The sequence below is a fragment of the Cetorhinus maximus genome, chromosome 20, assembly GCF_964194155.1.
Source record: "Cetorhinus maximus chromosome 20, sCetMax3.hap1.1, whole genome shotgun sequence".
Classification (NCBI taxonomy): Eukaryota; Metazoa; Chordata; class Chondrichthyes; order Lamniformes; family Cetorhinidae; genus Cetorhinus; species Cetorhinus maximus.
In genome coordinates this window covers 87,851,572-87,865,672 of record NC_135898.1, presented here as the reverse complement: position 1 = coordinate 87,865,672, position 14,101 = coordinate 87,851,572, and the positions used below count along the sequence as shown (strand labels likewise).

The window sequence follows — 14,101 nt, the reverse complement described above, 5'->3', positions numbered from 1 at the left end:
ACAAAAAATGAATAACAAGGCATTCCCACATGGCTTTCCCAAAGGATTTTTTAAAACATTCTCCTGGCCCACCACCTTAGTGCTTAACTGGCTGACACTCCAGATATGCTCAACACTGCAACTAGATAGCAGCAAACAGAACGCCTGCTCTTCTCTCTCCAAAGACATTTTTGCCTCCTTCAAAAATTGATCAGTCCATCATATTTTAACAATGGCCAAACACTAGCCACTGTATTTTCTTTGGGTGCATGAGTCACAAAAACACAGTGAACAGCAGCACAAAAGAGCCTGCATTTTTCTGATCCAAGTGAGAGGGGAGAACCAACCCATTGGGATTGAATTTCCATCCGCCTTGACCTTGGACAAATACCTAACAGACCATTAAACACCATTCAGATGGAGTTCCCGGCTTCTGCTGCCGAGTCCTAACCAGAAGCACGGTGGAGGCTAGAAGGCTTCAGAGCCCCGATGTAGCATGGCAGTGTCAGCAGCCTCAGAGTTGCAGTACAAACAAACTTTATTACTTTCTTTTGTGCCAAGTAACAATCCTGGTAAAAGCACATCACAGAGCCTCAGTGCTGGTGCCATCCTTTTCCTTCGCTCTGCCAACCTTCAGCTGCTGAGTGCCAAGATTTAACAGGTGCCATGGCATTCAGTGTTGGACCAGAGCAGGGGCCACACTTCTCTACTTTCAATACAATTTGCATCAGTCCAGAAGCTCAGAAATCATCTAGGGCAAGAGGGTCTAAGGAACTTGATAAGAAAATTATTACTGAATGATATCCAAGGACCTCTACTGGAATTCAGTAGCTGAGTTAAAGTCCATTGGCACAAGTTTAGGTGCTTCAGCAGGTATATTCTCTGCTTTAGCTTCATTGATGCCCTTGATTTTTACTACAAGGGGAGGGGTAGGGGCATGAAGTGCACCAATGAAGTTACCATGACCCCTGACCCACTGACTAATGGTCAGAGCTCAGGTGATAAATCTCAGCCAAGAAATTTCATCTACCTTAACCCAAATGTGCCCAACTTTTGAACTAGAGTGAATAATGCAAGTGCCCCATAAGAGAGTGATTCTAGCTGTAGAAAGATTTTGGCTGAAAAATATCCTGAAACCTGCATGCTTTGAGAGAAATGTCTAGAGAGAGCTCAGTTGCTCAGAGACTCCTGCAAGACAGATGCTTTGGCAACAACATTGTGGAAGGTCTTTGTAGGAACTCTTTTGGCTGCTCAGAGCTTTCAACACAATTAGACTGACAATAAACAGAGACGACCCTGGGCACATTCTGTAATGGTTTGTGCGAACACTGCAGCTGCTGGCAATAAATGCTGCAATGAAAATCTGCAAAAATTTCCAAGCTATTTGCCAGGTGCATGAAGGAGGAATGGACTGCTCTCAGTATCTGTCACATGAATTGGGAACAGCTGAAGATCCCAGAGTCTAAACTATAACAGGCACTTGGCACTTGCTGTGATCTCAAGCACCACATGCTGGAGGAAGCCTGTGCTGCTTCCTTTGCAACCCACCTACAAGCTTCTTTAGCAAATCTAGCAGCATTACTCCCCATTAGTTCAGAGTGTTCAATTTTTCAATATTTGGCACAATATAAAGTCTAGAGGGTATGTGTTAGGTGTCCAGAAGAAAATCTCATTTATAAAGTTGTAAATTTGAAAGGAGAAAGATCGGCTGAATTAATTTCTACAGCACCTTTCACGATCTCAGGATGTACCAAAGCACTTTCCATTTTCCAAGCTACAGTTCATTCAGTTGAGAATACCACACACTTTCTTGAAGCGTGGAGCTGGGGAAAAGAGACCTTGCAAAATGAGAAGTGCAAGGTCACTATCCATCTGGATAGATTTTTGGCTTTTGATTCTAGTGACTGCTTTGGGCAGAACTAAAAAGTTACAGCATGGTGAGATTGGTGCTTTATTTCCGAAATGGAGAAGCTTGGCATTACCTTTTTAATTCCTGTGTAAGTCTAATCTATTGTTTCCAACTTCAGTGGTGTTATGCATCATACGCTTTGACCTTCATTTAGGTTACTCAAATTATTTACAGGTCAGAAATGGTCCAACAAGTCTATGCCTTCTGTTGTTTATACTGTCATATTTATCTACCTTCCCTTTAAATGCATCTTCCAGTGAGTTCCACATTCTAACCACTCTCATAGGATCACAGGAACAGGAGTAGGGCATTTAGCCCCTTGAGTCTGTTTTGCCATTCAATGAGATTATGGTTGATTTGTGACCCAACTCCATATACCCTCCTCAACCAAAGATATTGAGGGATATGAGGTAAACAAAAACCTATTAGTTGCAGATTTAAAATTAACAATTGATCTAAAAGAATGCTCCAAACTTTGGCACACTTAATTTCACTCTTTGAAGTTCTGGCTCTATTTTTTTGATAATGCCCTTTTTGATAATGCCCCCAGCCCTAGACTCCAAAACCAGTGCAAACATTTTCTCCCTGTCTGCCCTATTAATCCCCCTTAATATTTTGAAAACTTCAATCAAATCACCTCTTACCCTTCTAAATTCTAAACTCCCTCACTTTCTCCCAAATTCCTTACTGGATTTATTAATGACTATCTTATGTTTATGGTCCCCAGTTCTGGTCTAGCCTGCATAATCTAGACGGAAGACTTAGCCAGCCAAGTCAATGAAGGCATTGAGAGCCAAATCTTTCTCTCATTCAAACACTTGGACATCATAAAGTAACCAAAGTGCTCAGTAGTTCAAACCACCAATTAGGTGCTTTAGAAAACGGGAATTTTATACACATTTTTAATTTCCAACAAATTGTGTGTTAAGAAGGTTACAAATTTTCCCAAAAAGCAGCAACTCAACAAGAAATACATACTGGGCCTGAACTTCCATAGAGTGGCAAATAGAGTCAGATTGCCAATCTGCTCCCACTTTCTTACCTTTAATATTTTTAATCCTGTCTTGGCTGACCTTCAGGCTGGATAAGAACCATGCAGGGCAACGCGTTCCTGAAGCCTTCACTGCTGAATCAGAGGCAAGGAGGCCACAGCCCCTTTTTTAATGGCACTAGCAGCCATAAAGCAGCTAAATTCAAAGGTCTTCCCTTTAAAACTGGTTATCCTCTTTTTCTCCATTATTGCAGCCAAGTTTGCACTCCATAGGTGCATTAACAAGCTGGGGAAGATTTGTAAGTGGGTAGCGTATAAGATAAGTGGTTAGGATTTTTGGCGGTGGGGGGTGGGGGGGGGTGTCCCCCCAAGAGGAGAGAAGGGTCGATTCAGGTCAGGTCTTGGCAAGGGTGGGTGGCAGAATGGGAAGTAGAGTCTGGCTGGGTGGGTGGGCGGGCGGAGGTAAAGAGGCCTGCGGGAGCAGGTAGTCAGAAGGGAGTTTCATGGGTGGGAATAGTACCCCTGGGTTTGGTGGTCTTGGGGGAGCCCCAATGGTGGTGGTGCGGGGGGTGGGGGGGGTGTTCAGTGTGGATCTGAACCGTAGTTACCCAGAAGTTACAAGTGGTTTTAATTCTAACTTTAAGTCGCATTTTTGGATGGTTGCCAGTGCAGGGCAATAGCCCATGAGAACTTTCCCAGGCAACTGCTGTGCAAACCTTACCCGAGAACTTCTGGGGGGTGGCGGGGGGGGAGGTGGGGGGGGGATGGAATGCTCGCCCCTGCACATCTTTGGTGTAACCCCCCCCACCCCAGATATGATGCCCTGGCGCTCGGTAGTTACAGCCCATTATTTGCTATGTGATAAAAATCACATGATTTCTGCACGAGGTATTTGGGATAGTCAAAATAGTTGGCATAATGATTTCCTCTTTAATGCCTATTTACAAGTGTGAAATTAGTTTGTCTCTTCAATACATCCCTAATGGATAAATCTACACTTTAAATTGGCCAAAACTGAAGTCACCAGCAGACATTGTATGGGGTTTGGGCAATGCAGTTCTACTTTTGTCTTCTTTTAGTTTTCTTGCCACACTTAACCCGAGTGTGCTTGTAGAGTAATGACTGTGTTTTACATCTGACTGTTAGTTTTATCCGCCCACTTCACACCTCTTCCTTGGTTTCACTTAAGCTGCAGCACAACTGCCAGAGCATCTCAACTCTGCTGGTTAAATCCTTGGAAAGTGCTGTTGGTTATTCCCCACATCTTTCAAAATAAATCAAACACGGGCACAATTTTTAAAAAAAGTGGCAGCATCTCTGACCTCGGAGCCCCCAATCATGCAACAGGCAGGTTTCCATTAATCTATATACATACGGTCAAGTCCTGTGAAACTGAACATTCCGATCTGCTGGGTGAGATGGTCCCATGTGCCAGGCGTTCCCAGTTTCTCCAGCTTCTCCCTCAGCTGTGCTCTCATCAGTAACACACGGTCAGCCATAGTCTTCACATTACCTTTCCTAGAATGGGGGGGATTACTATAGTAGGTTAGTGGACAGTCATGTTGTCTGATGCGAAAATGAGCTCAAAAAGTTCAAGGTTTGATTTTGGATTTGTTGCTGAGTGGGGCAAGCTGGTTTCAACTGTGGTGGATAGAAGGGCTAGAATTGACACTGGTATTCCTGCAATTAGAAGGTCTCTGCTCTATTTTCAGCTGGTGCACTTCCAGTGAAATGTACCAGTTGATATCAGCTGGAACTTCGCACCAGTTAGTGTACCTGTAAGGAAGATCATCACAATCTTCAAGCTGGTAAGAAAGCTTGGTAACAGGACCCAAGCATTACAAATCTCCCCCAGCTTGTTAATGCACCTGTGGAGTGCACACGTAGCTGCAATAATGGAGAAAAGAGGATCACCAGTTTTAAAGCGATGCCTACAAGCTTCTGTATTTGCAATGATGGAGCATGAAGAGGAGAGTAACAATGGTAGGCAAAGTAATGGCAATTAATGCAAGAATTTGTTAGAGGACTTGCCTCAGAGAGTCAACTTGATATTAAGGATACAAAAGGACCTGACGGGAAATCAAAGGAAACAGCAAAAGCAAAAACAAAGTATGGCACAAATATATGTCTGTAAATGAGTAGAGGATGGTATATTAAAAAAAAACACCTGGTAGAAATCTGCATTGTTGTAAAAGAAATTAAGCAAAGCTGCTGCACTGGCACTGATAAATGTTAATCAGAATGAAGTATGTAAGGCAGCACAATTAAAAACACCAGGGCTACGGACATTACAGCATACATCATAATAGGAGAGGGAGCAAAACTGAAGCCAGCGTGGGTAGGTCCAACCATCCTTGTCATGATTCTCTATTTTTAAAAAGGTCAAACTTGCTTTTAATTGGACAGCACAAAGTAGCACAGCTGGAAGCTCCATACAGACGCTAGATCAGGTATCATGCAAGAGAACCTATTGTGGAGTTCGTTGGCACACAGTTTGGAAAGGGCAAGCTCTTCCCAGGTTGAGTGCTGTAGTCATGATATGTTTTACAAAACACCCCAATTCTAGCCTCTTTCACATCTGATTTTCATCTTTCCGCCATTGGTGGCTGTGCCTTCAGCTGCCGAGGACTCAAGCACTATAATTCTTTCCCAACCTCTCTGCATCCCTATCTTTCTCTGTTCCTTTAAGAGGCTCCTTAAAGCTACCTCTTTGACTAAGTTTTTGGCCACCTGTCTGACGTGGCTGTGTGTCAATCTAATGAGGCTCTTGAAGATCCTTGGGGTGTTTTGCCATGTTAAATGGAATTATACAAAATGAGAGTTGTTGTTGATATAAAAGGTTGTGTGTGATGTTTGAAGGTTCATATTATACCAGTCAGTCAATCTCCTGAAGTCAAAACCAACCGTAGACTTTAGCTGTAGTAGAGTTAGAAGACATGGGATAAATGTAAGTCCATCACTACTGTGAAGTGATATATTGCGTTCTCCTTGTATATAATCCTTTATCAGTTGTAGTTAAATTGCAAAATTAACAGCAATTTGTAAGGCAGAAAATAAGGAGGCCACATACTGCTTGGATAATACATCCAAATGGAATAGAGGAGTAAAGGGGTACATACACAAATCATTAAAAGTAGCAACGCAAGTTAATAAGGTCATTAAAAAAGCAAACCAAACACCTGGGTTTATTGCTAGAGGGGTAGAACTGAAAGGCAGAGATGTTAAATTTGTACTGAACCTTCATAAGACCATACTTAAGAGTATTGTGGATAACTCTGGTCTCGGGTACTGAGGAAGGTGCAAAAGAGATTTGCAAGGGTGATTTCAGAACTGACAGGATATGCCCGTAAAGAAAGGCTGAGGAGGCTGGGACAGGGAAGGCTGAAAGTTGACCTGATAGAGATCTATGATTACGAAAGGGTTTGATAAGGTAATTGTAGAAAATGTGTTTCTACATGGGAAAAGTCCAAAACTAGAGATTAGAAACATAAGATAGGCATTAAAAAATCCAATGGAGAACTCAGAAAAAAACATCTTTACACAAAGTGGTGAGAATGTTGAATGCACTACCATAAAGAGCATTTGAGGTGAATAGCATAGATGCATTTAAAGGGAAGCTAGATAAGCACATGGGGGAGAAAGGAATAGAAGGGCACGTTGATGGGTTAGATGAAAAGGAGTGACGGGAGCCTCATGTGGAGCATAAACACCAGCGCAGACTACAGTGGTTGGTCAAATGGCCAGTTGCTGTACTGTAGATTCTATGTAAGTTCAATTGAAGCTGGATTAGACTATGAAAGCATTTGAAATATCTGCTAACCCACAAGTGATTGTTTTCTCAATTTTTCTCTATCACACTGTATTAAAAAGGAATAAATGTACAGAGAAGGGTTAGAATTCCCAGTTCTGAAGTCATATTCGATTTGAAATGCTAACTGTTTTTCTCTCTCCACAGATGCTGCCAGGCCTGCTGAGTATTTCCAGCACTTTGTTTTTATTTTAGAATTCCCAGGGTTGACTTGGGCATATAAAGTTCATGAAAAAAACACAAGCATTCTACTCTCCGCCTCAATGCACCTTTAGAATCTGTGTCAAAATCCATCTTTGAACTAAGATTTTGGTAACCACTTCTAACTCTTGCACCATGGTTTTGTGTCCACTCTGTTTCTCCTGTCTAGCAACCAGTTAAACGTTTTGAAAATAATTTTAGGCTTAAAGTTAATTTTTAAAAACCATGGATGCATTTTTGTTTTAAACTTAAGAAGGTTAAGCATCAGTATTGCAGAGTGTATCTTTAAAACACTTCTCAAATCAACAATCTCTCACCATTCAGTATAGAGCTGTGGGTTACAAAGTGTCATGGCTACAATGCGAGCCCCATGAGCTGGTGGGTTTGACCATATAGTACGGGCTACCTTCTCCATTTGAGAGCGAATCCTGGTCAGATTGTCATTGTCCTTGGCCACAATGCACAGATTCCCAACTCGTTCATCTAAAACAAGGGGAAAGATAAAAAGGGGTAATTGCATTAACATTGAACTACAAGTTTCTAGTGTCCAAGGCAAACTTACAGGGAGTTAAGATAATCATGCTTCCTTGAAGCTTTTCCTTGAATGCATCTCATTTCTCCAGCCTATTACAAAATACACATCACCACAGCAAAACACCAAGCACACACAATGATGTTCAAGATTCTGTGATGGTGATAAGCCAGCATTAAACGCCTGATTTAGTGAGCTAGCTCTGAGCAACCCCAATAGAATTGAGGTTGCAGATTGAAATAACGTTTCCAATTGAGCAGATATTTAAATCCGAGACTGGTTTTGCTTTTTAAATCTTACACACAGTTTGAGATATAAATGTTAATGCAGGACATTCACTGTACATTTTATTCAATAATAGAATTATTCATGCTATGAATACGACTGCGACAACAACTAACCGTTAAAACTGCAACCCCAAGTGCTGGCCTTGCCAACAATGCTCACATCCCATGAAAGAATAAAAACCTACCTTTAAAAGTGCAAAAAAAATCCTTGGCAGCACTTCAGAAGCATGAAAAAAATAGCCCCCCTGGCTGAAGGAAAGATCAGGTGGGTAAACAAAAAGTTGGTCACAATGGTGAGCTTTAAGGAGGGTCTTGAAGGAGAGCGAAGCAGAAGGAATTCCAGAGAACAAGGCTAAAGATGGTACACTCACTAATGCTGGGCAATGGATTCTGAAGTCAGAACGCAGTGTTTGTGGATGGGAGGAACATGCCTACAGCTGGAGGAATTTACAGAGATATGGAGGGCTGAAGCCACAAAGGCATTTAACAAGGTGAGAATTTTAAATCCAAAGGTTGATGGGCTGGGAGTCAATGTAGGAAAGTGAGAAGGGTAGAGGGTGATGGACAAATAAGATGGTGCGGAATAGGATATGGGCTGCAGAATTTTGAATGGGCTGATGGAAAATGGAGGATGGGAATCTGACCAGGAGAATATGAGAACAACTGAATCTGGAAGAGAGGAAGGGTTTGAAAGGAAAAAAATTCCCATCAGGTCAAAAGGAAAAGCAAACAGCAAACACTGAATTTCTGTGTCTTAGATACAATCCTAATCTTTGAGAATATAAAAAGATCCACACTAAGAAAAAGGTCAATGACCCCCTTCAGTCCATTGAAACACCTGTACCATGTACAATTATTTGATTATTAACTACCCCACGTTACAGCACTTGTTGATCCCATAGATTTCTTTGGAGGTTGAGAAAAGCAAAAGTAAATAATTTAGTGTTGTTAAATATTTAACATCTTTTTAAAGTAGTCATTTAACCCCAAATGCACTCCCTTCTCTTTCAGTCTACCCTATTTATTATAGTTCCAGCACCGTTTGTTTATATTCAAATGGATCATTTTGGCAGCCTCCTTATTCTCAAAATTCATCCTTACGTATTGAACAAGATGAGTTTGCAAGCAAAAGGTCTGATCATCACAGTTGATGATAGGATACTAAAAAATGCCTTTTGTAATTGAAGAACATCCATAAGATTTAGTTGGTTAAAAAGGGAATAACAGCAATTCCTTTCTAAGGTCTACATTGCAAGTTAGGGTCTGCCTTAGATACTTTCTAGGGTACAGGGGTGCTGGCCACTCCTAAACAGTGAGCATTTTGTAGTTAAGGGTATGGGCAGACCACCAAATATTTATGCCTACCATTACGTAGCCAAGGGTTCTAACAGGATTCCTTAATGACCTGAACTAGGTAGGAACTGGAAGAGGCCCTTCAGCCTGTTCCACTATTAAGATAGAATTGGGTGATCTGTACCTCGTCTCCATTTATCTTTTTATTTATTCGTTAGTGGGATATGTATCCAACTCATGGTGAACACCACTGCTAGTGTTTAAAAACGGAAATCTCATACCTAAAGTTCTTTTGTTGGGTTGACTTGGAGTGCGATAGGTTTTATTTTACGGATTTCAAAATTTTCAAGCTGCAGCCAAAATTCCTACTGAACTACATCTGATCGAGTATGTAGTGCAGCTTTGGAATGACAAGCATTTGCAAAATCGCACAGATTGTTCAAAAGAATAAAAGAAGAAGAACAGCTGGACCTATTGAGAGCACACTCATTTTCTGAAGCATTGTAGTGCCATTCAATCGTGGTCAAGAGAGGGCAATGATATCCAAACGGGTATTTAGATTGTTCCAAATGTTGGTATTAAACGTCATTTCTCACTAAAAGGCTTACAGTTTGTCCAGATCAATATCTCACCTTTAACCAACATAACAAAATTAAACTTAATTGGTCATTTATCTCATTGCTGTTTGTGGGATGGCACTGCTTATAAAACGGCTGCTACACTTTCTCTCCTAACGGCCAACCAAAATACAAGGTGCTATGTAAAATCCAATTCTTCCATTCCCTTTCGGAGTGCAAGTTTGAAAAGCACTGGAAAACGTTACCCTCCATATGCTAAAAGTAAATCAGTTTTGATCAAAAAGAGACGATCCTCCTAAGGATTGTTCCAACTGTTCAATACAGTAGTGAACTATGCAAACCAGGAACGTCTCGCAATAGATTTCTGTCCTGTGCTGACTGATCTAAGCTAAGGGCATTTGTACTTCAGTAACTCTAGGTTAAAGTCAGAGACTGCCAACTTGCTCTGGGGTGAGGAATCAGAGTGGAGCAGACAACCAGAATGTTATTAGAGTTTCATTGCTACGTGTAGAGCTCATCCAAAGCGCTATTGCCCATATTCTAAATTGCATCAAGTCCCATTCACTCCCTGTGCTCATTGACCTACAATGGCTTCTGGGCGAGCAAAGCCTTGATATTAAAATTCTCATCCTTATTTTCAAATCCCTCTATAGCTTCACCCCTCAGTCCATAACCTCCTCCAGCCCACAACTCAAGATATATGTCCTCATCTAATTCGAGCCTCTTGACCATCCCAGATTTTTTTTTTTAAACTGCTCCACCATTGGTGGCTGTGCCTCAAGATGCCAAGGCTCAAAGCACTGGAATTAACTCACTAAACTGCTCTGTCTCTCTTCCTATCTTTAAGGTGCTCATTAAAAACAGAACTCTTTGACCAATTTGTCAGAGTGTGGCTCTGTGTCAAGTTTTGCTTCATTACTTTCCAGTGAAGTGCCTTGGGATGTTTATTATGTTAAAGGCGAATATAACTACAAGTTGTTATTATGTGTAGATTGCACTGAAGTGTTAAGCTCTCTGCACAGCAATGCAAATCCATGGAACTTAAAAAGACGATTTCCATAATGTAACATAAAAGGCCGACCACAGCCTAACACTAATTTAGTGCTTTTGGAGATCTTTTCTTTGAGTTAAATGACAATTGCTAGCTTTTTGTGAAAGCAGACCATAATCCAATTATTGATCATCAATATCAGGTCTTTTAATGTTTAAAGTTTAATATTATGCATTGAAGAATTTATTTTCAATATTGCACCCATCTATTTCTAATGAATTTATTCTGTGGACCGATCAATTTTTAAATTAATTGTAAATGTTTATCCTTTTTAAACTGAATTTCAATGCTCATCAAACTCAGTTTGAACAAAGTTTTTCATTGGAGAACAATGTCCGATTGAAGCTATTCAATAGTCCGACGTAGTTTGTCATTTTCAAATTATTTTAAATAGGATTACTCACAAGCTTATTTTGGTTGCTAAACTGCAACAGGTTCCACACTTAAATATATCAATAACTACTTTAAGAGTTAAAAAAAAACAATTACTTTCTATTACACTGCCCAATTGTGCTGGTCCATGGAAAATTTTACGCTTGTGATTATCCAAATTAATTTTAGTGGAAAATTGAAGCCTAACCCAACTAGTGCAATTAAAGTGCATTTTGGGCACAATTTCCGATTGCTCCCAAAGCAGAAACTCTATACCCCCACAGTGCCTCAATACCCCGTAATCATTGCAAGTACAATGTTGCTTAAAATGAGCTCCTAATGGTGTGCAGCCTGATACACAATTACAGAATCCGTTCGGGAAAAAAAAGTTCCAGCATTTCGCCCCCCCGCTCCGATAAAAAACATTCAGGACCTAATGCAACAAAATTAAAACACAAATTTTTCTGAACATCGCATACCCCTGAGCAAAAACTTTGATCTATTTTAGGAAACAAAACAGGTGTAAATTATTACTTATTTATAGTGTTACACCCACCACTGCACTTACACTCACTGTCTGCCATCTTCTGGATTTTTAGCAGCACTGCACACAGACAGGCTGCTAAAGGAGATTATTCATAGAATCATACAACGCTAACCCTGCAACCTTTCCCCCCGCAATTATTTATCCAGTTTTCTTTTTCAAGTTACTATGGAACAGTTTCTCCCTATCCACCCTATCGAAGCCCTTCATAATTTTTGAACACTTCTATTAAATCTCCTGTTAACCCTTTCTTCTCTAAAGGAGAGATGGCGTAGTGGTAATATTACCGGATGAGTAATCCAGAGACAAAGGCCAATGCCCTCGGGACATGGGTTCAAATCCCTCCATGGCAGCTGGTGGAATTTAAATTCAATCCATAGCTTGAATTATAAAAGCTAATCTCAGTAATGGTGACCATGAAGCTATAATCAATTGTTAAAAACCCATCTGGTTCACTAATGTTCTTAAGGGAAGGGAATCTGCTGTCCTTACCTGGTCTGGCCTACATGTGACTCCAGACCCACAGCAATTTGGTGGACTCTTAACTGCCCTCTGAAATGGCCAAGCAAGCCATTCAGCTCAAGGGTAATTAGGGATGGGCAACAAATGCTGGCATTGCCAGCGATGCCCACATCCAGTTTCACCAGTCTGTCCAATTAACTGAAGTCCTTCATCTGGTCTAGCAAATGTCCTATTGCTACAAGGACATCCATCACCAGGGTAAAAAATGAGGTTATAAAAAAAAATGGTAAAGGATTTTTAAAAAAGTTCTTTCAGACGTGGGCCATAATTTTGCCCTCGAGAGCGTGGTGGCAGTCCATGTTGTGTAGTTACACCCAGTGCTATTAGGGAGGGAGTTGTATGATTTTGACCCAGCAACATTGAAGGAATGGCAATATAGTTCCAAACCAGGATGGTGCATGGCTTGGAGGGGAACTTGCAGGTGGTGTTCCCAATCATCTGCTGCACTTGTCCTTCTAGGTGGTAGGCGTCACGGGTTTTCAAAGTGCTGTTGAAGGAGCTTTGGTGAGTTCCTGCAGTTCATCTTGTAGATGATACACACTGCTGCCACTATACACAAGTAGCGAGTGGATGTTGAAGGTGGTGGATGGGGTGGTAATCAAGCAGGCTGCTTTGTCCTGGATGGTGTTGCTGGAGCTTCACTCTTCCAGGCAAGTGGAGAGTATTCCATCGTACTCCTGACTCATGCCTTATAGATGGTTGGCAGGTTTTGGGGAATCAGGAGACAAGTTACTTTCTACAGAATTCACAGCCTCTGACCTGCTCTTGCAGCCACAGTATTTATATCGCTGGTCCAGTTCAGTTTCTAGTCAATGGCAACCCCCCAGGATGTTGATAGCGGGGGATTTAATGATGCTACTGTCATTGAATATCATGGGGAGATGGTTGGGTTCCCTTTTGTTGTAGCAGGTCATTGCCTGGCAGTTGTGTGCAGGAATGTTGTCAGGGCCCACAACCTTTGCAGTATCCAGTACCATCAACCGTTTCTTGATAGCATTAGAAGTGAATCGAATTGGCTAAAGACTGGCATCTGTGATGCCAGTGACCTCCAGAGGAGGCTGAGATGGATCATCCACTTGACACTTCTGGCTGAAGACTTACAAATGCCTTGCATTTTGCGCTAATGTGCTGGGTTCCCCCATCATTGAGGATGGGGGTATTTGTGGAGCCTCCTCCTCCAGTTAATTGTTTAAGTGTCAATCACCATTCTTTATTTATTCATTCACAGGATGTGGGCTTCGCTGGCTTGGCCAGCATTTATTACCCATACCTATTTGCCCTTGAGGAGGTGATGATGAGCTGCGTTCTTGAATCACTGCAGTCCATGTGGTGTGGGTACACCCACAGTGCTGTCAGGAAGGGAGATCCAGGATTTTGACCCAGCGACAGTGAAGGACCGTCGATATATTTCCAAGTCAGGATGGTGAGCGACTTGGAGGGGAACATCTAGGTGGTGGTCTTCCATCTATCTGCTGCCCTTGTCCTTCTAGATGGTGGTGATCGTGGGTTTGGAAGGTGCTGTCTAAAAAGCCTTGGCAAATTCCTGCAGTGCATCCCTGCAGTGATACACACTGCGTCTACTGTGCATAAGTGGTGGAGGGAGTGAATGTTTGTGGATGGGGTGCCAATCCAGCGGGCTGCTTTGTCCTGGAGGGTGTTGAGCTTTGAATGTTGTGGGAGCTGCACTCATCCAGCCAAGAGGGGAGTATTCCATCACACTCCTGACTTGTGCCTGTAGATGGTGGACAGGCTTTGGGAAGTCAGGAGGTGAGTTACTCGTAATGTTCCTAGCCTCTTACCTGCTCTTGTAGCCACAGTATTTATATGGCTATTCCAATTCAGTTTCTGGTCAATGGCAATCCTGAGGATATTGATAGTGGGGGATTCAGTGATGGTAATGCCATTGAACATTAAGGGGCATGGTTAGATTCTCTCTTGTTGGAATGGTTTTGACACTTGTGTGGTGTGAATGTTACTTGCCACTTGTCAGCTCAAGCCTGGTTATTGTCCAGGTCTTGCTGCATTTGGACATGG

General features: G+C 41.8%; 1 protein-coding gene across 1 annotated transcript in view; it reads right to left on the bottom strand.

Annotated features, from left to right (window-relative positions):
- Positions 1 to 14,101, bottom strand: part of got1 (glutamic-oxaloacetic transaminase 1, soluble) — a 54,227-nt gene that overhangs the window by 11,302 nt on the left and 28,824 nt on the right. The window contains exons 7-8 of the mRNA XM_078565107.1: positions 7,206 to 7,371; positions 4,255 to 4,397 (exon numbers count right to left, since the gene is read on the bottom strand). Coding sequence (XP_078421233.1) covers positions 4,255 to 4,397; positions 7,206 to 7,371 — 309 coding nt within the window. The remainder of the gene's footprint in view (positions 1 to 4,254; positions 4,398 to 7,205; positions 7,372 to 14,101) is intronic.